General features: G+C 40.0%; 1 protein-coding gene across 1 annotated transcript in view; it reads right to left on the bottom strand.

Annotated features, from left to right (window-relative positions):
* Window positions 1-225: 225 nt before the first annotated feature.
* LOC145495336 (uncharacterized) overlaps window positions 226-21,979 on the bottom strand; it is a 49,292-nt gene continuing 27,538 nt past the window's right edge. Inside the window, exons 32-66 of the mRNA XM_081474928.1 lie at window positions 21,734-21,831; window positions 20,609-20,675; window positions 20,469-20,524; window positions 19,700-19,774; window positions 19,029-19,113; window positions 18,773-18,835; window positions 18,533-18,671; window positions 18,170-18,234; window positions 17,423-17,536; window positions 16,871-16,923; window positions 16,560-16,658; window positions 15,356-15,445; window positions 14,279-14,692; window positions 13,713-13,776; window positions 13,359-13,454; window positions 12,897-13,034; window positions 12,627-12,734; window positions 12,127-12,197; window positions 11,179-11,242; window positions 10,743-10,842; window positions 10,122-10,177; window positions 9,888-9,988; window positions 8,320-8,420; window positions 8,063-8,151; window positions 7,733-7,798; window positions 7,399-7,512; window positions 5,641-5,697; window positions 5,027-5,122; window positions 4,834-4,879; window positions 4,542-4,597; window positions 4,051-4,137; window positions 3,774-3,831; window positions 2,815-3,024; window positions 2,236-2,282; window positions 226-2,003 (exon numbers count right to left, since the gene is read on the bottom strand). Coding sequence (XP_081331054.1) covers window positions 1,908-2,003; window positions 2,236-2,282; window positions 2,815-3,024; window positions 3,774-3,831; window positions 4,051-4,137; window positions 4,542-4,597; window positions 4,834-4,879; window positions 5,027-5,122; window positions 5,641-5,697; window positions 7,399-7,512; window positions 7,733-7,798; window positions 8,063-8,151; window positions 8,320-8,420; window positions 9,888-9,988; window positions 10,122-10,177; window positions 10,743-10,842; window positions 11,179-11,242; window positions 12,127-12,197; window positions 12,627-12,734; window positions 12,897-13,034; window positions 13,359-13,454; window positions 13,713-13,776; window positions 14,279-14,692; window positions 15,356-15,445; window positions 16,560-16,658; window positions 16,871-16,923; window positions 17,423-17,536; window positions 18,170-18,234; window positions 18,533-18,671; window positions 18,773-18,835; window positions 19,029-19,113; window positions 19,700-19,774; window positions 20,469-20,524; window positions 20,609-20,675; window positions 21,734-21,831 — 3,339 coding nt within the window. The 3' untranslated portion in view covers window positions 226-1,907. The remainder of the gene's footprint in view (window positions 2,004-2,235; window positions 2,283-2,814; window positions 3,025-3,773; window positions 3,832-4,050; window positions 4,138-4,541; window positions 4,598-4,833; window positions 4,880-5,026; window positions 5,123-5,640; window positions 5,698-7,398; window positions 7,513-7,732; window positions 7,799-8,062; window positions 8,152-8,319; window positions 8,421-9,887; window positions 9,989-10,121; window positions 10,178-10,742; window positions 10,843-11,178; window positions 11,243-12,126; window positions 12,198-12,626; window positions 12,735-12,896; window positions 13,035-13,358; window positions 13,455-13,712; window positions 13,777-14,278; window positions 14,693-15,355; window positions 15,446-16,559; window positions 16,659-16,870; window positions 16,924-17,422; window positions 17,537-18,169; window positions 18,235-18,532; window positions 18,672-18,772; window positions 18,836-19,028; window positions 19,114-19,699; window positions 19,775-20,468; window positions 20,525-20,608; window positions 20,676-21,733; window positions 21,832-21,979) is intronic.

The raw sequence follows: 21,979 nt of genomic DNA, 5'->3' as shown, positions 1-21,979 counted from the left end.
TGACCCAATTTTCCAAGTGTGACTCATTTTTCTAAGTGTAATTTGTTTTCGCAAGTGTGACCCATCTTTCCTCGTGTGAAACTGTATTTATATGTGACCCGTTTTTTAAGAGTCACCTTTTTCTTAAGTACGTGTGACCTGCTTATTCAAGTGTGACCCACTTTTCCAAGTGTGACTCATTTTCCTAAGTGCGACTCTTTTTTTTCTAAGTGTGATTCGTTTTTCGAAGAGTGACCTTTTTTTCCAAGCGTGATCCATTTTTCTAAGTGTGACCCTTTTTTGCAAGTGTGACCACTTTTTTTAAAATAATGACCCATTTTCCCGAATGTGACCCATTTTTACAAGTGACCCTCTTTTTCAACCGTGTCCCATTTTCCCAAGGGTGATCCTTTTTTCAAGTGTTACCTATTTTTCCAAGTGTGACCCTTTTTTTTTCAAGTTTGACCCATTTTTCCTATCGCCGTTTAAAGGCGCATGTAATCAAGAGTTGTGTGTAATTTCATTCGGAGCAGTGAGCTTGACAGTCTTCACATAAGAAATTTAGTATATGACCAAAAGTTTTTTTGTCTGTACTCTTTTTTTACGACAAAACTTAGCCAATGAGTCGAAGGTACGTGAAATTTGACAGTTGCTGTAAATCCTGCCCATTTGTTTTTACACGAGAAGTACTTAGCAGACAATGCACATTGAAAAGAACTTCTTACTTCTTCCGTACCTCATCCTTCCCCTAGCCCTAGTCCCCACTACAAATAAGATTCTGCCTAACAGTTCGCTCGGCTAAAAGGTCATCTTACGGTAGAGTTTCATTTAAGTGAACAGTAAAAACACTTTAGTGCAACAACATTTTATAAAGTACAAAAGAGTGCAAAGCCTTGTGTCTGTACACAAATTTCTATATACAAGAGGCACACAAATCATAGTTATTTGGAACTGAAGAAATTATTGACGAACAGTTTCTTTTTTTCAGTGTGTATGATCTAATACTAAAAATATACTCGGGCCTCTGTCGGTGTAACGAGCACCGCTCTCGCCAAGCTTTCCTCGTTTTGGTCATAAATAGGATATCGATTTTGGCCTTTTTGGTCATAAATAGGGTATGGTTTTTGCACTCTAGTCTTGAATTGGGTATGTTTCTCAGAAGAAGCTACTTTTTCATCACCATCGATAAGACCATCGACAAAACCCATTCACAATGCCTTTAACATCGTTCTGAACTAGGTACCTAATTATAAGGCAGGTCTGAAACAAGGAATTGATTAAAGGGTCAGGTCTTAAATAGGATAGGGAAAATAGCAGATTTTGGTCATAAATAGGGTAAGGGGTTTGAGAAGCGGGCCACACACCCCCACCCAATTTTTCAGGGAGTAACACCATGCAAGTCAATACTCGGGTAAAATTTAGGTTGAAATCATTCAACTGTCTTCTATCAATAGCTCATCAAACATGAAGGGCTACGTGCTTTTCAACTGGCAAAATCTCGTGACTTTGTGCAGGCCAATTGGCAGACCTTCCAGATCACAGCTGTTCTCGACTTCCCATCACTGCGCATTCCCAGGCTCTCACTGACCAAGAAACAGGAAACGCGGGCTGAATCAATCCTCAGCCAGTCCGTTAGTCCAGTTTTCATTAAATGGCACCTTGTAGTAAATTTGAATCACATACAAGACCTAGGCTTCTAAGAAGTCCGATAGGTCTTTTCGTATCAGCCAATATGTAATTTGTGTTGATCGAATTAACATAAATTAATATTTTTCCGACACGGTGCAGAGATCTGGGTGCAAGTGAGCAGAGCGAAGGATTCTGGTTAGCGCCCACTCCCCAGCTTTGAGTGTCTTTCGGTTGTGTAGTGAAGGCAAAACATATCGTTTTTCCACATTTGAACGACTTGATTACGTGCGACTACTGCTTTAAACTCTTGGTGGAAGTCGTGATTCTGTAGCTTCATCTGGCTCCAGGTCTCCCAAGAGAGTGTCGGATATTTTCCCTCTCAAACGACCCGTATGCTGCAAGAATTGGAAAAAAAAACGAAATTTTAAAACTACCAAGGTCGCCTCAAAGTGTGCTTGAAGTGTAAATATGGTAAATCTTTTCATAAATGACAAAATGACAGGTTTTTTTTAGCTAGTACGCAAGCCAATATACATATCTTTCCTGCCAGTCAAGCTTCGGACAGAAAAGATGTTTTTAAATAAACTAGTCTGATCAGAGAAGAATTCAAAAGGGAAAAGTACTTACCGTTTTTGGACGTTGGATTTTGGGAGGCGGTGAATACGAACCACTCACTGAAATATTCAAAAGAGCAGAAATCTGAGGTTATAGATTAAATCCGTGACGATATTTGTTCAATGCACACTACCAAAAGTAATTTAGTTGTCCCTAGTCCACCCTAGATTAATAACTAACATTTAGTCCATTTCTGGTCCTGGGGAGAGACGACCAACTACCTAACATATCTCAGGCTGCTCCAACATTTCACCGGTACCTTTTGTACAGAAGTGTGGAGATGGAGGCACTGAAAATACGGTGTCTTGTCCATAAACAAAGCACATATCTTGCTTCGGAGTCCAAGTTTCCGTGACAAAAATGCTCGCGCTCGGTCAAGCGACTAACACATGAAATCAAGCACGATTGTTCTACTATAATCTTTAATATAATATTTGATATTCATTTTGTTCTAATAAAATATTTAATGACGATAAATTATCAATTTGAACAGCATCTACGGCAGACTTCACGTTATTGAAAAATGAGCGATTTTTTCGTTTGTGTGAAAGTGAAAGTTCATTCTAAAGTCGAGACAAATCTCTGACTTACCAGGGTCTGGTGTGGTAGCTTGTCTTTGCGGAAATACAACAGGGGGTGGCCAAAAACCGCCCCCACCTCCAATCGGTTGAACCACATTGACAGGCTTAGCTAGGCGGGCTGCCCCGGATGGAACAAACAATGGGGACGCGGCATACGTGTCCGGTACCGTCCTGTACGAGGACAGGGGACGCTTGTCTGTCCGAGATGGAGATCTGGAACCTAAGAGCAATGAATGCCAAGCTCAAAATATAAATTATCCTTACAGATTGATACATTTCTGCTTATATTTGTTATGAGAATCTGGTGGTAAATCAAGACTGTACACCCGGGGGGGGGGGAGGGGGTACTCCCTTATATGGGCTATATAGGTATGTGCGGCCCTAAAGGGTATGGTTTTTCAGCCGTTTTGGTCATAAATAGGGTATCGTTTTTAGTTGATTTTGGTCATTCTGGTCATAAATAGCGTATGGTTTTTGCACTGTAGCCTTGATATGGGTATGTTTTTATGAAGAAGCCACTTTTTCATCATTATTGAAAAGAAAATCAACAAAAGCCCGTCACAAATTATGTTTACGGTAATTTAACATTGGTCTGAACTAGGGAACTAATTATAACCCAGGTCTGAAACAGGATTTTGGTTTAGGGGTTAGGTCATAAATAGGGTTTCGAATTTTTGGTCAGGTCAAAAATAGGGTAGGGAATTTCGCAGATTTTGGTCATAAATAGGGTAAGGGTTTTAGGAAGCGTGCCGCACACCCCCACCCAATTTTTCTGGGAGTACCCTCCCCCCGGCTGTACACGTACATAGTTGACGATTGTGGTTATTCTTACCACCTGTCCGCAAGACAATTAATCAATATTCTAATTAAAAAATAAAATAATAAAAGCTGAAGACGAGGATTCTAAACATTGCAGTCCTCTTTAAATTAGTAAACGATATCTTCTTGCGTTATGTTGCGGAAACCTACCGGCACCAGAACCTGGTCTCGACAAACCGCTGGTCAGATGATGCTCGTATTCATAAATCTAAAGAAACGAAATTAAAGAACCAATCAAAACAAAGAATGGATACAAAGTCATGCCTTATACCAGTCATAAGAAGAAACAATAAACAACGTGGACTGGATGGCTGAACGAGGAGAATTTCATAAATAATGGAAAATTCTCTGTGTAAATGTGCTAACACTAAGAAACTTCTCAAGACCAGTAGGAAGAACTTGCACGTTAAGAAAAAGAGTTTTAAACCTGTCTTTGCAGATCCTCTACGCGTTCAAAAGCATCGAGTTTCAAGTGTCGTTCGTGATCCAGTTGCAGCATCATTTGTTTCAGAGCCTAGAGAATCAAAAACCACAATTAGCTATAAAGGACTAACAGAAGTCTTGACTAACAGAAGTCTTGGTGCCACCTTTGATTTGCTCAAACTAACGAACATCAATAAAAGTAAAACACGTGAAAAATTGCAACGTGATTAAGCAATCACTCAAAGAGAGAAACAACGAGCCAATCATGACTTCCGAGTTCAGCACCTTTCTACTTTAAGTTGCGACAGTAGCCATCGATTACAAGTAACGTATGCGTACAATTTCTGAGCCTTGCTACATTGTATTGACACGGCAATTAGCTTTGCATTGGCGCAGGTATCATCAGGTATCTTACTTTGATCGGATGTCGGAAAAACCTTTGTAGAAGGAACAATCATTCACTCGTCAACAAGCTGGATGATAAATTCAGTGTACCTTCTTAGACTGCTCTTGCGCGAAAAGGTTTCTTCGCTGATCTCTGTCCAGGTTTTCTGTATAAAGACAAGAACTTCAATACAATAATCAATGAAACGCCAGCCACCCCCGCCGTCCCCGCCAACAACAACAACAACAACAACAACAACAACAACAACAACAACAACAACAGCAGCAGCAGCAGCAGCAGCAACAACAACAACAACAACAACAACAACAACAACAATAACCACCACCACTGAACAGCAACAACCGAACAACAACAGATCAGGGTTTTTAATATTTCGCTTACGGGTAAGAAGACGGAGTTGCAATTCTTTCTCCTCCAGATCAGCGATCTAAAACAAGAAAAGAAAGTTATTCAACTCAAGTGCCAACTCCTCGTGAATGGTATAATACTACATATCAAACACTGAGAGGTACCGAAACCTTACAAAAAGAGCAAAAAGTGAAGACAAAACAGTGACACAGTCAAATCCACTCACCAGTTTATCGATGTTTGTAGATTTCGCCAGCTCTAGTTGTCTCATGCTGTGAGCTTCCTGCATTTGAGCGTGCATTTTCTGTAGTTTGGTCTTTTGCTACAAACAAGAATGTAGCAGACTCAATGTATAGAACCGATGCGCTTCCCACAAAGTAACAAGTATTTTTCTTCTAATATATAATAACTCAACAACCCAACACACATACACATACCAGCAACATTGGTTGCGTTTTGGCATTGGAAGTGGTTTAAAAACTTGTTGCGCTCATTTGCCGAGAACTCTTCTATTTAATCATTTGTCGGCAACAGTTGTAAGAGTTATTGTAGGGGGGGGGGGGGGACGGGGAAATCATTTTATGGATGCCCTCATTACCAAAGATGCGAGCACTTGGAGCACCGCAGACCTGAAGGGTGATATATATTAATATGGCTCCAGAATCCCAAACGTTTTGCTCTGGAATCTAGAGCCAAAGTTCAAATCTGGAAGCTTGAAAGACCTTGCTTGCGCAAACGTTTTTCAGTGTAGTAGCATCCCTCATGACAGGCACGAGCACGACTGACTCCGAGAGTGGTATCTTTTTTTTTCCGCTAGCACAAAGCTACTGTGATTCTTACCTCATACTGTAGTTTCTTGCGCAGTTTCTGGCACTCTCGCTCCACCTCGGAAAGGGCCTGGAAATGAACAAAAATGAATGTTTACAATAAAACGGTATCTGATACCAGGGCTCGAAATTAAAAAAAAAGCTAAGTCGCATTTTTGCGACCAGTTAAGAAAAGTTAGTCGCAAGTTCTCAAAATTTAGTCGCTAAGCATAAGTTAATTATTAATAACCACTTTGACTAACGTATGAATAAGAATGTTTAATTTTATTTCTTCATTCAGCAGCTTTGACTTCACAGTCATACAAACAATCAGGAAAGATCGTATAATTATACCGTTCACTCGATTTACAAAAGTTCAATGTCACTCAAAACCTGCCGAACAATATTAGTACCCAAGCTAAAATTCTAGAAAGGACACAATCTTTAAACATCTCTGAATGATGTGAAATCCCTGTTTCCGTTCGCTAACCAAGTGCTTAATTCGTTATGAACTTGTAGTGTAAAGCCTAAATTAGCTGTGTAAATATGCATTCACGATGTTCAATGCTTTACCTTTCCCGGTGTTCCACTTATACTTCAAAAAGACAAAGGTTGTGTTTCAACCTAAGCAATAAATCTTAGGTAGGTAAAGGTAAAGGTAAAGTCTGCGAGCGAGCCAAGTGGCCCATCAGGCCGGAGCTTATCCCGGTTTCTGTAGCATTAAGCGACTAGGAGTATTTCTACTCCCCCCTGGATGGGATGCTAGTCCATCGCAGGGCTACCCCCAGCATTAAGTTCGCCGGTACACATTTATACACCTGGGTGGAGAGAGGCACTGTGAGAGTAAAGTGTCTTGCCCAAGAACACAACACAATGTCCCCGGCCAGGGCTCGAACCCGGACCGCTCGATCCGGAGACGAGCGCACTAACCATGAAGCCACCGCGCCTCCCACAAATCTTAGGTAGTATAACGAGTAATCACGCCAAAACAAGAAGGTATTCCCATGAAATCTTTGCAACGACAGACGCGTGTGAGAAATGAGCCGCCATGTTTGTTTACAGCGTGACCGTTGGAGGCATGGGTCGAGTATGACAGATGGGTGTGGCTACTGACCAAAAATAAGTGATTCTCTAGCATATACAGAATACATTGATCTGGAGACCGTCACAAAGTCGAGAAAAAACCTGGATCAGTGAACAGGCCCCTGCTAAATATTCTCCAACAAGAACAACTTTAAAAACAAAACAATAATTGTTTGAAATATCTCGGGAGGGCCTTGCACCGATACGTAACTTAAAATATTTCAAATTATGCCCGCGTACACGTGTTGCTAAAACTTGCTAAAATGCCTGCGTGCGCGTAATGATAAACTTCACTTTGAAACTTGTGTGCTTTTTTCATATAGTACTGGTACCTGAAAGAAAATTCTAAAAAATACAAGAAAATTCTTACCGAGAAATGAAAAAAAAAAAAGAGTTTCTGGCCTCGAAAGAAAGGGGTTGACTTACACACGGGATCGACTAGCACACGGGTTCAAAAACACGGTACAGAAGTCTAGCATTCGTTCTAGTTATGGGCCTAAAAGGACCCTAGTCAGCCATGCCTTGTGATAATCACAGAAATGCATATGGTCGCGCTAGGCACTGCGTTGCGTCACCATACATTAGATTGAGACCATCTACAATATGATCGTGATACACAATGGAGACAAACCGTTACTCTGGAGCGATGTACTGAGTCACGACAGTAAACACAACGATTGCTCAAGCTGAGCACAATGTGTTAACTTACCTTTCTAAGGGCGGCTTGCTCCTGCTTAAAAAGAACTTCTTTTTCTTCTGCAATTTTCTTTACCTCCAAGCACTCTCTTTTGGCTTTATCAGCCTCATCTCGCAAACCCTCCACCTTGAAAAATAATTTCAGCTCATATTTACACATGAGAATCACGATTATCACAAAGGAAACGAAAAATTCGAATAGCAAAGATCGGGCTTATTAAGTTCATTTAATCATGAATCTCTGTGAAAACTTGAAATAACTGCGGATGCCCTCTGGTGGATAACAGCAAATACCAAAGAAAACGTGAACAGCAGTTTTCTTAGATGTAAGCCAAACAACCACTTACCGAATCGTGATACCGGATAAACAGACGGGTCCGCTTCCAGTTATTCATTGTCTTGATCTTGAGAAACTGGAAATATTTATGAAAGGAATGAAAAAGAAAACAATGAAGGTGATAGGAAACTCGATTAAGTACATGGATACCGTGTTTGAAAATATTAAAGAAACCATAACAAAAACAAAAACAAAACAAACGTCAAATTGAAATAATTACGTTTGACTCAAAGGACAACCGTTACCCCGTAGAGACTTAATTACCTTGTTCTCTTCGAATTTCATGAAGAGCGTTGAAAGAAAAGAAACTGAAAGCATTTTTGAACCTGACCAAACTCACCAACTGTCCAAGATATTTATTTTCCTCTTGAAATTTTCGGATCTGTTCAGATTTGGCCAAGACTTGTTTTGAGGCAGCTTCGCTCTCCTCTGTAAGTGGAAAAGAGGAAAACGAATTTATATAAAGAGGATGTTTAGCCATGAAATTATGAACAATTTAGCGTGGCTGCTTACGAACAGAAACCACCACAAGCGTGGCAATCATTTTATTTAACGCCGATAGCAACAAGTTTTAAAGGAATATATGTAGTAAAAAACCTTTCAGTGTTCCAGATTTCTCTCTGAGTTTTTTCATGTCCTCCACAGCTTTACGCCGCACGTCACTCAATCCCTCGTGTACGTCATCGTGTAAGAACAACCTTGGTGAAAAACACAAAATGAGAAACGTGAAGCCCCGGTCAAACGATCGCAACACATCAACGCAACATATCGCAACATTGTTGGCCCAACATTTGCAAGCTTCGGCCAAACGATCGCAACATTTCAGCACAACATATCGCAGCATTGTTGGGCGCAACATGTTGCGCGCGTTTGGCCTCCCTGTTGCGACGTGTTGCGACATATTGGGTATTGAAAATCGAACTAGTGCGCATGCCCGGGTATAACATTGTTGCACGAACCTGGCCAAACGACTACAACATCATGCAACATCAACAAATGTTGCATGAAAAATTTGACAAGTTTCAAATTTGAACCAACAACACCCAAAATGTCGCAACACACCGCAACAGGGTGGCCAAACGCGCGCAACATGTTGCGTCCAACAATGTTGCAATATGTTGCGTTGAAATGCTGCGATCGTTTGGTGAAGCCCCGGCCAAAGGATCGCAACATTGTTGGGCGCAACATATTGCGTGCATTTGGACACCATGTTGCGACGAGTTGCGACATGTTGAGTGTTGTTGGCTCAAGTTTGAAAATACCCAGAATGTCGCCGCACGTCGCAACAGTGGCCTGCGCCCAACAATGTTGCAATATGTTGCGTTGAAATGTTGCGACGAAATTCCAGTTTTTCAAGGACTCCTTGGACTAAAAATAATACCATTAGAATGTGACACTAGAGGCTCAATATGTGGAAACAGTCAAACAACAAATTTAGAGGATTTTCCAGGATCCTCACGAACTTTCGAGGCCTTTAATTTGGCTTTCAAATTTCAAGGAGATTCAAGTTTCGTGCGAACCCTGTTTACATTAGATGAGGGCGCACGGTCGTGTAGGAAAGTCGGTGGGCAAACAAGACAGAGGTTGATTGAATTGATGTCATCTTTCTGTGACTGTAAAATAGTTCTCCTTTGATAGCTTTGCAAAGGAACGATGAGAATAACGAGGGCCTGATTGCACGGCGAAAAACTGTCCCTAATGGAAATGTCATGATTCTTCATTCAAAGCCATCCTTGGTGAGAGGACTCTACATGCAAGCAGACACACTCACTTTCCAACCCGCTTCCACCCGTACGGTCAAAACATTTTAAACAATTTATTTGGAACAATCCTGCTAGGTAAGGTAAAGTCTGCATACGAGCCGAGTGGCCCATCAGGCCGGAGCCTATCCCGGTTTCTGTAGCATGAAGCGACTAGCAGTATTTCTACTCCCCCCTGGATGGTATGCTAGTCCGTTGCAGGGTTACCCCCAGCGTTAAGTCTGCTGGTACCCATTTATACACCTGGGTGGAGAGAGGCACTGTGACGGTAAAGTGTCTTGCCCAAGAACACAAAAAAATGTCCCCGGCCAGGGCTCGAACTCGGATCGCTCGTTCCGGAGACGCGCGCACGAACCGCGAGGTTACCGCGCTTCCTTACAATCCTGCTAAAAGATAAAAAATTACCTGAATTCTTCAAAGCGATTCTTCATTGAAAAACAGTTGGAGAATAATTCTTGCACTAAGAAGGCAAAGTCACTCTTTATTCGTTCTCGAAGTTCCTTTTCCTAACACCAATTAGAAATGGGAAAAAAGAGTGCAATGTTAATATTGTGAAAAAAAAGACAGGATAAGGGAAGAGAAAGCCACGAGCTATGTCGAGTATGTCTACAAGAGAGAAAGTGTCTAGATATTACTTACTTGATTCATGAGAGATTCCCGCATCTCGGCAATCTTAGCTCGAAGAGCAGTGATTTCTGAAAAAAAAAAAAAAAAAAAAAAATCACAAACGTTTTTCTCACGCTTCAAAAAAACAATATTAATAAAAAATTTCTGTCTCGTCCTTCGCTGTTTCTGGGATTAAAATGTTCAGCTCGAACTTCAGACAAGAGAAAGGAATTTGAAAACGCCGGTTTTGCGTTTACATGCGGATGGAAAACATTTTGAAAAAGGAGTTTTACAAAAATGTTAACCTCGCGATAATAATCTTGTGATTTCCCTGCCTCAATTTCCCTCAAACACAAATCCAATAAGACCGGCGATTGTTGCGTTTTCAAATTTCTCCGGCGTAGTGTGGACGGAAAACATTTGATGCACTGTCTTGGTGAAAACGCCGTCTTTAAATTTCACCGGCGTAATGTGGACGGGGCCCAAGAAATGTTCTTAAGTTTGAGGATCTCCAGATGTCCTCTTTGGTGTGAACGAACCACTTTTATGTGCGCAAAATTATAGATGAAATTTCATTGTAAAAACGGCGCGAATCCGAACTGCATCCGGCAATGTCAGCCGAGACTATCCGAAGAATATCCGAAGAATACTCACCAAGGAGTTGTTCGTGACTTCGATCCGCTAACTGACAGTGGACGTCAACGATGGTTGCCGAGCTGTTAGCTTCTATTGTATCTTTATGCTGTTTGATCTCCTACACAAAGTTACAAAAAATGAAAATTGACTCCAAGTCCGTTCATAATTGTAAGGCGCCCTTATCTATTATTTTTTTCACTTGTACAGTTGTTCAGTTACTTAGTTGTCTGTACATAATCAAATTAGTAGTCGTCGAGTTATTCGCTGCCACAACGCACAAGCTTAAAACTTATCACCTCTGTGTATCTATTATGTTTCTCGCCTTCCGATGCATTTGCCGAGGGCAAAACGAATTCGATAGAGATTTAAGGGGCAATGTTACAATGTATAGGGAAATTTTATCGGTAGCAAAGGTAGATTGAAGTTGTCTGAACGCAACTCAGGGTTGTCTTACCTGTTCCTTGATGTATAACAACTGGTGTTGATGACGTAACAAGTTCTCGTAGTACATGGCATAACTAGAATGGAAAACATATAGATATTAGGCACGTATCAACGGATGAATCTTAACATATTTATGCAGTAACAACGTACTCAAAAGCATCAACTTTCGTCAGCGGCAAAAAGTAAAATTCTTGATAAAAATCGAATTTGTATATTTTGGTGGAACTTTTTCGCACAATTCTTGGCATAACATGAGAAAATATTCCCACTTTCAACCTTTTCAATGGCCTGCAAAAATATCTCCTCTTTACTACTATCCAGAACAGTCTTAAGACTACGTTAACCTGGACTCAGTATCCATTGTTGATATCAATCGAGCATTCCAATTTTTCCTGTATTCTACTCTTATCTTGGCCGCACTAATCATGTTAGTCTTGTCTGCCGACTATGACACGCACTTGTTCGATCTGAGTATTGTGATAGCTTAATCAACTCTATAATCAAGCTTACTGACTGACTGATCACTTCACCTTCACCTAACTTCTTCGCGCCAAGAGGCGCATAAGGCCTCTCTATTGCAGGATCACTATTCTTGACTAAATTGCCTAATCTACTCTTACTAGCTCTGTCTGGCACGGTTCAAACTCGTCTCCTCTTCTCTTCCTGTCTAGATCTGAGATTAACAATGGCATCGCATGAACCAGTCCTGTACCGATGCTATCATAACAGATAAAACCTATAAATGACACAAAACGAAACAATCACATCGTTATTACACGCAAAGCTAGCGCAGTCCCAATGCGTTCTCGTAACGTGACGTCGCTGAATGGCTCCCATCAAGTTTTCTCGCTCTGGTCCCAGGCCGTACGCGCTCATCAAAAGATTATAGACACCTATGTACTACGCTGACGCAACTTCATAGCCAAACATAATTTAATAGCCTATCATAGTACAATACCTTTCGAAACAATTTCTTTCCCTCAGCATTGTTTCAGAAGCTAGTTTAACGAGGCATTTATCCAAATGATCCTGAAAACAATCGAAACATTGAAATAATAATAAACAAAACAGGCTAACGAGAAAAAAAGAATCGATGTTTGTATTGAAAAAAACAAGGTCAGGTCATTCACATAAATGCGTGGAACCAATGCGTTCTTAAGTATTCAAGTTAAAAGAGCTCAGTCACGGCATTTTGAGCTTTTGGTCACGTTCAAATTACCTTTAAATTGAAAGAAACCTTAAAGTAATAGTTCATTAAAATAGAAAAACACCAAAGAGCTAACAATAAACCATAAAGAAACAAGGATGGTTCAGGTTGGAGAAGATTGACACGGATTACAAACGACGAACTTGAAAAATTTAGGCTAAAATGTTCAAGATGCACAAACCGTGACGTAGTTCCTTTAACAAAACAGCACGTTATATTCTACGTTGAGTCTGAGAATTTAGATTGCGTACCTTTGTAAATGTTACTCTGTCGTCTTTTTCTGTGTGCTCTGCCATCAGATCTTGGACAAAATTCTCCACCAGATGAGGTTTGGCTATAGTGCAGTTCTCCTTCATGACCTGATAACATGAAGTAGTAAATGACATAAACGCTCGCTATTCACTGATTGGTTTTACCATGTACATTGTAACTTTCCTAGTTGACGAAATCAGAAAACCCTTGAGGAAAACACTCAGTGCAAGAGCAAAAAGAGAAGGTAATACGGAAGGTTATTTACTGACCGGTTTTTTCCACAAGTCTGTTGGCAGAGTTGCGTCATCTCTTCCTCTCTCAGACACCACCAGTGTGTGCTCACGGGATATCCTTCTGATGACGTCATAGATCATGGTGCACTCTAAGTTCTCTAACAGTCGAATAAGCTGCAAGGGTAGTGGGAATTTTTTTTTAGAGCGTAATTATAGCGTCAAACTATTAACAAGTAAATCTTTCTGTTTGCAAGATTTCCTCGTAATAGAGAAGATATTAGCCAACTTCAAAAACCCGTATGTTTCAAAGATGACGTTTTCAGTACAATCTCTTCCGAGGATTGAGCCCACAATTGCTGTCAGCGTGGTTGCTAAGTTACGTGACGTACTGTTAAGGCGGGAAAGTATCGGAACCTTTGTACCACTCCTGACCAGATCGCAAGAATCGTTTTCAACCTGTTCTCAACAAGTAACAGACGTAACAGTACTCGGACAAACCTGTTTGACTTTCAGTTCCATTTCGGTCGATCCAGGGGGAGAGGACAGAGGTTCATCGTCGTTTACAAGCGCACCAAGGGCTGCATACTCTTGGCCCTGTTGGGGGAGGGGTGGAGAAACTACTAATCCAATAATTTGTCTCAAATAGGAATAAACCAAACAAACAACCAAACAAGTAAAAGGAGTGGAAGTGTTTGTACTTCAAATTGCAATAGATGATAAATGTTGCTGTCATTCTTTGAACACTTTAATAAAGTTTATGTTATGTTATGAGGAATCTAGCATCTACGTTTGTTTCTCTCGTAAAACAAACAGTATAATCTCCACTGAAAGCACAACTCAAAAGTACCATACCTGACCCATTTTAACAGCGACTTGTTGATAAACTGGTTGCAGAATTTCGATCTTGTAAACTTTGCTAAAATGTGAGGAATAATATTTAATATTTTGATGTTAGCAAGTCATTTATTATACCGCCAAGCAGGAGTCATTTTTTTTTTCGGCCAGAGTTTTAAAATTGGAGTCATCCGCGAAAGTGTCTCCGCAAAAGAAGACCAAAATCACCAATGAACTTTACAGTGGCCATTAGAACAGGCATTAACTATGCAAAGCAGAATCTTCTCAAACAGATTGCCGTGCATCGCTTGAAAACCCTTCAAATTGGAAAAGGCAGAGCACAACATGGAAGCTGTATGATACAGACATACACATACATACATACATACATAATTTATTTGGTAAAGCAGGTTGGGGAACTGGCAAGACTTTAAGTCCTGATGTGGACCTGCACTATCTAAAATTATTAATTAATATACACCTAGATATTAAATGATACTGGATGAAAAAATAATAAAAAAGAATAATATCGAGACGAACTTGAATTGCAAATACACTGCCAACGCGATGTAATAAAGACTTACCACATAGTTCTGTAAAGTTTAGCCGTTGATATCTCGTTAACGCCTAGTTTTCTACAGCCCCAGTCAACTTTCAGAAGTTCCAGTCGCGAGCAAACAAGCAAAAACAAATTGATCAGCTTGACGGCCGCTTGGGGATTGGTACTGAACGATACCGACCCCTTGGGAATATCTCCGTAGGGCCCAGTCTCCACGGGAACAGCGATCTCGGCACCGTTATCTCCATTGCTGTCGCGTTTGTCGCTGTGACGGCTCGGAGGTCTTCGGGAAGTACTCGTGCTCGGTCGGGAACGCTGTCCAGTGGAAGCTGAGAGAGCCGAGTCATCTGGCTGTTGGGAAAAGAATTCTGGGAGGCCATTCTGAAGGACGTCTTCAAGAAGCAACGAGACGCCGAGGATTTCACCATTGACGACATGCCTGTGTCACAGGGAAACCAAACATTGGATTTAACGTTAAAATCTGAGAATGATGGAGCCTCAGACACTATCCTCTAGTTGATGATATTTTTATTCTTATCACCTGCCTTCTTGAAAATGCATCAATATTGTAATGAGAATGTCGAGGTTAGATCATGCTTAGGAACTACAGGGGCTACTTAGGAGTAACCTGCTTTATTCACACAGTTCAGTCATAAAAACACAACAAACAAAACAAAAACAAAAAAAACAGCTCTTGTTTTATTCTGGAAGAAGCGTTGTAAGGTAAACCTAGGCGTACCAAGCAGTTTACACGATTGTTTATGTCTACCAGGTTGACTCTTAGATACCCCGAGTATATTGCGAAAAAAACAATTTCATCAAGCTGCAGGAACAGCAAAAGACACGTCATCGGCCACAAGCCAAGACGTAATGTTCGCTCACTACACCTAACAAGAATTGCTTTACAATTACTTGTGTCCTATTACTGAACGTAATTCTACAGCTGGCTAGACGTACCACAGTTAGTGAAGCAACTGGGATCTTATTCTACCGAACTCAAAAGAATTTTCCTTTCCCTCGCGTCCTTCTTTATTTCCTTACTAGGCTAAGAAGGAAATTTAAGAGCTTATTTCAACTGAGCACAGGACATGATTATGCTAACCTGTCGACGTCACGCAAGCCAGCTAAACAAAGCTGCATGTTTTCTCCGATAAGGTCCCAAGACCAATACATCATCGGAAATGGCCCGTACCTGGAATAACAAGTCAATACTGTCCTCAATGAAGCTACTTGAGCTTACATCCTTATCTATAAGGATACGGTTTATAAGAGAATCGTGGCTGAAATTTGCGAAATTTTAAGAATATTTTAAGAATAAACCAGAGGCTGAGAATTTGAAAAGAGCAGTCTTTTGTGTGGTGAAAATTTTTTAAAAAACTTATTGTAAACCGTATAAAATTCTTCCTTTCTCTACACGGCAAAACTAACCAAATTGGTTCCAAATTAGAATATTCACAGGAATAGTTTCAGCCTAAACTCGACAAAAAAAAGAGAAAAAAACAAAAAAACAAAAAAACAAAAAAACAAAAAACAAAATATATGCAGTCTTGGTCGAAAACCATTATTTTTATAAAATTAGAGTGTACTTCTGAAAATAAAATTTATTTCAGTGCGAAGTTGCCGGCGGAGTTTCCCTATACAATGATCTTTTTAGTTCGTGTCATTGGTGTAAGTACATGAAAAATATGTAGTTTCAAACCTGGCAGATGCAAAACACTGATAGCGCTTGTGTTATATGGTAAGTGTTGCAAATATAAGAGAAATACGTTAAATATTGAACGAGGTTTCTGCTATTGGAAAAGAGAAAAGAAACGTTTGCTCGACAATATAAATGACTGGAAATGTTTCATCTTCTGAAGGTATCGCCTTGTTGGAATGGTAACTAAATTTGACATACTGTTAATTTCTTGTTATGGTTTCTGTATTTAAATCTGGTGAATGTTTAAATATAAAAACAAGGGTTGTTGCTATGAAGATATGATTGATCATCGCAGTTACTGACACAACTTAAGCAGTTGTGAAATTAAAGGCTTAAAAAAAAAAAAAAAAAAAAAAATTAACTGACAACGTGACCAGCTCCCAGTTGGCTTGATAGCTCAGTTGGTAGAGCACTGCACCAGTATCGCAGAGGTCATGGGTTCGAATCCCGTTCCAGGCCTGATTTTTTATTCAGGCTTTAATTTCACAATTGCTTAAGTTGTGTGTATAACTGTGATGATCAATTATGTCTTCATATCTTTCTCCGCAGTTCAAATATATGGTGTTCCATATATCCACTTGTAAGCATTGTTGTTATTATTTCTCACCGTTGTAGAAACGATCTCCATGGATACAGGCTTCGTGCGAGTAGTTCTTTTCCTTCTAGAGGCTCCGGCAATGAAATCTGAGCACTGTATATAGACGGTCTATGAAGAGACAAAATCAATCAATAAATCAAACAAAAAACAAACAAACAAACAAACAAACAAATACACAAATTAAGGAAAAACCTCCGAACTACAGTCAAACCAAAGGTAATGTTGAAGTCAAATAAATTTACGCCCAATCCATTTCTCGCGTCAGGCATTTCAATTATGGAATTGAGCTTTAAGTAAATAGTAGACCTTGAATAGCCCACCTTGGAAGGTTGCTCAGGTTCTGAAGAGCAAACTGCATGTTTTCTGTAATGCTCTGTTGGGACAAAAAGGTTTGATTCAAAATGTGATGTAGTCTGACAAATACCCGAGTCATACAGCAGTTTTCAATCGAGTGTCACTAAACCAGAACCAAAGTTATCATTCTGGTCAATCACAATTAGCACACAGACAATCCAGTGAGGTCAGTGAACCAATCAAAACTCGAAGCAAGTACACGCAGCTGAGGCAGTGCGCGGGAAAACGTGTACGAGCGAGTCACGAGTGGTTTTGGGTTTACTTCTGATTGGATGACAAAGTGGGGCGAATTTTTAAACCAATCGCTCAGCATAAAAATGCAAAACCAAAACATATGCCAATTTCTTTCGAAAGCCAAGTGAAAACTGCCCTAAACGCACATACACTGTGAAGTAATCAGAATGGTCATATAAGTATCGTAATTTCCCATTTGCTACGATAGTTTATTGATTCTCTTATTGGTTGCAGTTCCTACTCGCATGTACCCATTCATATAAATGTTCTAACGGTGTTCTTACCCTGTAGGCAGCCTCGTTTCCAGTCGACAGGAACGTGTCTCTAACCGAGTGGCTGATGGAAATATCAAACTCCAGGAACATATTATCTCGGCGCTTGGCCAGAAAGTCTGCAACCTAGAGCGAGAAAACGGGAACTCAGTAGTCGATATTTATCGCTAAAAAGTATCAAAGAGAAGAGACAAATTAAGGAGGCTAATTTTATCCGTCTATACTACGTTGACAAAAGTATCTAAGAGGAAAGCAGCCTGAAACAATTGCTTTAATATTTATTTCAGTGTGACGACATGGAGACAAGACATCTCTCTTATGCGAGCTGACCTGTAACCTTCATTAATCTAACAATTTCAATGAAAAGAACAAACAACGAAGCATAGGAAAAATAATTAGCTTCGTCCTAACGTATCTATTGGGTGACCTTTTTGGACATTTTAACGGTCATTTTTAACATTCCCCACGTATTACAAGTAAGTGGGGGATGCCTATGTGCTTTAGTCTCTAAGGAAGTGTAACAAGGAAAACCATAATCACGACATAAGGGGACTGAGAAAAGGAGTTTGAATAAAAAGACATTAGGTCAGCCAGTTTCCACGCGAACGTCGTCAACAGTAAATCAAAACAGTCTCGATTTTGTTTTTATTCTTATTCTATTTTTTGTCATTATTATAACCCTCAAATGTTCTAAAAGAACGTTGACCGTACGCCATCAGGCATCTTCTGCTCCGTTCTTTCACAAACGCAATTGCTTACCTCTTGAGGGTCATGTGGTTTTTCTAGATGGTTGATCTGTTTCTGAATCTCTCGTAACTCAGCACCTTTAAAGCGAACCAGCGTATTAGTGAATTCCCATTGAGAGCAATGCTAGTAATAGCCTTCACCAGGCGTTCAGTTAGTTGGGGCACAGGGCGAAAAAACGGCTGAGCGAAATAAATTTTTCGTTTGCCATTTTTCGCGCGGCGCTCCAACTAATTGAGTGTAATGTGTGTTTTTGGCAACAGGTCAACTCTGCCGTATGACAGCGTAAGACATCTAAGTTTGTTCTAACTCTACAAGGCTAAAAACATACTATCATCTCTTCCATACTTTAACAACTTTTAGCTTTTTAACACTTACCAATGCCCTCAGTGCCTCCCCAGTCAGCGGTTACCCCTGAAAACTCAAGCTTCTGCGATCCCAATCGGGCATGAGAGCTACCAAGTCGAGCATGCGCACACAGATACTGACAGATGTCGTGAAGTGACGAAATAAGTTGCTGTAGAAACAAATAAAATTACTCGTCATAAGAATTACAACTTTATAAAACCAAGGGGAAAATGTAAAAAAAACTATTTTTTAACGTCAGGGATGTCTCACCAGCATAACTTTGAGAGCAGCGTTTCTTTGGGCTCCTTTCATTTTGGGAAACATTTTTAGAATCTGAAATTAAAAACAAAACCAACTGAAACCATTACAAAGGAGAACTTCAACAATCGCTTACGTAGACTTTAAGCTAAAGGAGACTTTGGCATAAGCGAACGCTTATCTGCGTTTAACACGAGTCTTTAGGCTTCGACTAACTCTAAAAGCGTGGCTAAATTGGAAAGCAAGTTACTAATGTCTTGAATCTTACCTCGGTGTAGTGAGGAATGAACCAAAGATTTAACAAGCTTTTTCCATCAGAAGACAACAATCTGCGAGGTCGAGGCTTAAAATGCCTGGAACAGAAAAACAACAACAGATGTGTAAGTAAAAAAGGAATTGAATGTGGAATGAAGACACATTTCAGAGAGTAGTATTGATGGTTCTTTGTGAGACTCTTCTATGTGGCCTACAAGGTCGTCAAAATAAATGGACAGCAAAAATATATCAATAATACTTCACACTGAAATGTCTGATAAAAGACTTACAGCCAAAACATTTGTTGACCGTAAAGCAGACTCTGATCTGTGCTTCGCCTTCTGCGCCGTGAAGAGAATTAGAGAGACTTAAAATAACCTTGTTAAACTATTTCCTAAAGAACAAATATCTTGGACTATTAGTTGTCAAGATGCCCATATATTGTTACGAAGTCCTTGTTATCTGTCTTCCGCACATAACTTGGCAGGAGTCCTCCAATGTCTTACAAAGCGCGCGGTGCATAACCCCAGTTTCCTTAGCTGTTAAAAGGCATTTCGTTGACAGTATGTTGAATATTACGACAATATTGATCAATATTGCGGACTACCGTCTGATAATTGTTCAATATGTGGGTATGTAGTTTTATTGTTCGCTACGTAATAGAATTGAATAAATGCAACGTACTTTGGATCGGAGATTATTTTGTCATCTTCTTCAGTCTTCTTCTCGTCTTCTTCACCAATAACAAAATGAGCATCTCTAAAACAAACAATAAGATAGAGTTTAATTAATACAAGGTCTTTCCTTTACAAAACGCTAACAAAGTTGCTAAACCTCTTCTTTTCATAAGCTCGAGATAACGTAATTGTTAAACAAGCACTTCTCTTAATGCTTTTATAACATTTCTCAATTATCTGACAATCTTATATTTTTTATCTTAACCTTTCTGCTCGGTAGTCTACCCCTAGGCTGACGTTGCAATTTAGCCGCGTTTCTTTTGGTTGACGTGTTGCTCAGATAACACTTTGAAATTATGAAAAAAGCACAACTTGAACATTACATCCCTAAAGGAATACGGGGTTTATAAAATTCCGTAGCGGGACCATTTTTATGCATTACATTTCAGCTACATGTAGTTTTTTTGTTTATAATGGTCAATGCGCTTAGCTACACCTAGTTAGTTCACAAACATGCCACTTAAACTGAAAGAAACAAATATATCAACTAAACATAATAGGCTTAAAAAACCCAACTGGTGGGAGGCAGACCAGTTGGCTATTTACAAGCATGACCGAGAAGTTGAATCAGGGTCTACCGAGAAACAACTTAATGGTCAGAGCGGGACTTGAACCCGCGACCTCCGGATTTCAATTCCGGCGCCCTAACCACTCGGCCACGCCGCCTGTACTAAACATGTATATGAAAAATTGACCAGTGGAATATGTTTACGTACCTTGTCGTCGGAAAATCCGCCATTAGATTCAGCAAACTAGCGCAGTAAGCAATCATCTGTGAGGGTACAAACAGTGTTTTTTGTCAATAACGCCAAGGGTTCAAATCAAACCGAAATCTGTTTGCAGACTTGAGAAATACCTGAGATTGCAAAGAATACTGGGATACCCTCTTGTGCAGGTTCTCACAGAAATCCGTGACTAGCTTTCTAAAGAGGAAAACAGAGAAAGAAAATAAACACTACACTAGAAATTTAGTTAGGAAGCCTCCAACATGAGGGCAGTTAAAGACCACAGCAAACGACTGATGTACTAAGATTCTGTTAACATTGTCTTTGTAATGTATAAAATTATTGATTCAATTCAGTCCTTAAGCTACTGTACTGTATTTTAATTCCAAGCTTTCGCCGTTCTACGGCATCATCAGGGAGTGAAAGAAAATATTCCATAGAGCGTGATATAAAAGTGGTGTAGGTGACGCGAATGATAGAACATATTAAGGACAATGAGTGTAAATGTCGTGATGGAAGTATACGATAATATGGACAATAGCTAATGAGCATAATAAGGCGAAAGCTTGAAATTAAAATACAGTACAGTAACTCAAGGCCTCAATTGAATCAATATATTTATCCATTCCTAAATGCTACTGAAGGACAACTTCAAACGTTTATTGTCTCTGTAAAATAAAGGAAAATTATGATGAGTCACAAATGGAAAGCAACAAATAAGGGTACCAGCGCACGAGAGCGACACCCACCACCCAGGGCCCTGCGGTTTTTGTTTCGTTCGCGATTTGGACGATCTGAGAACGAACTACACCAACGTCATCTCCTCAACCAATCAAATGAGAATCAAAAGAACTCCCGACGCGGTCTACCCGTGTTTTCCTGCTGTTGGCACCAGGCCCTGGTTGTTCAACGGTTGGATAACACAATCCGCCATAGAAACCACTATCCAGAGGATGACATATTTTGATTTGTCAACACTTATCCACTGGATTAAAAAAAACAACAAAAACATTCCGTAAGATACGGTTAACCACCCTTTGAACAACTGGGACCAGATTTATATATTTGATTCGATTTCTAGTTGGTTCAATATACCGGGCCTAGTAAATGATCTTGAAATTTCAAGATAGGTTTCCTTTTGCAACATGCAATCAGCGGAAACTAATAAGTGTCCAGCCTTGCGAGGCCTGTTAAATAAAGCAAAGCCTTGCGATAAAGAGGCTTACTGTTAGAAAAGAACGATCGTACATACTTACCGTTTCAACTTGATAACCTCATCGATGTTTTTCATCACTGTTCCCATTTGTTCCTTCTTGTGGATGTAATCGTTCAGCATTTTGTCCCTCAAAAATGTCTGAAACAAAATGAAACATTCAAAACTCTACCCAATCCTATAGGCAAGTGTGTAAAAACACGTCTTCAGTTCAGGCCGTTTATTAAATACTGTTCGTGCTTTGTGTTTTGTTATCTCAGGATTACTAGTGCCAGGCGATCACGACTCT

This window comes from Orbicella franksi, chromosome 8 (assembly GCF_964199315.1).
Source record: "Orbicella franksi chromosome 8, jaOrbFran1.1, whole genome shotgun sequence".
In the NCBI taxonomy this organism is placed as follows: domain Eukaryota; kingdom Metazoa; phylum Cnidaria; class Anthozoa; order Scleractinia; family Merulinidae; genus Orbicella; species Orbicella franksi.
This window is presented reverse-complemented; position numbering and strand designations above follow the sequence as displayed.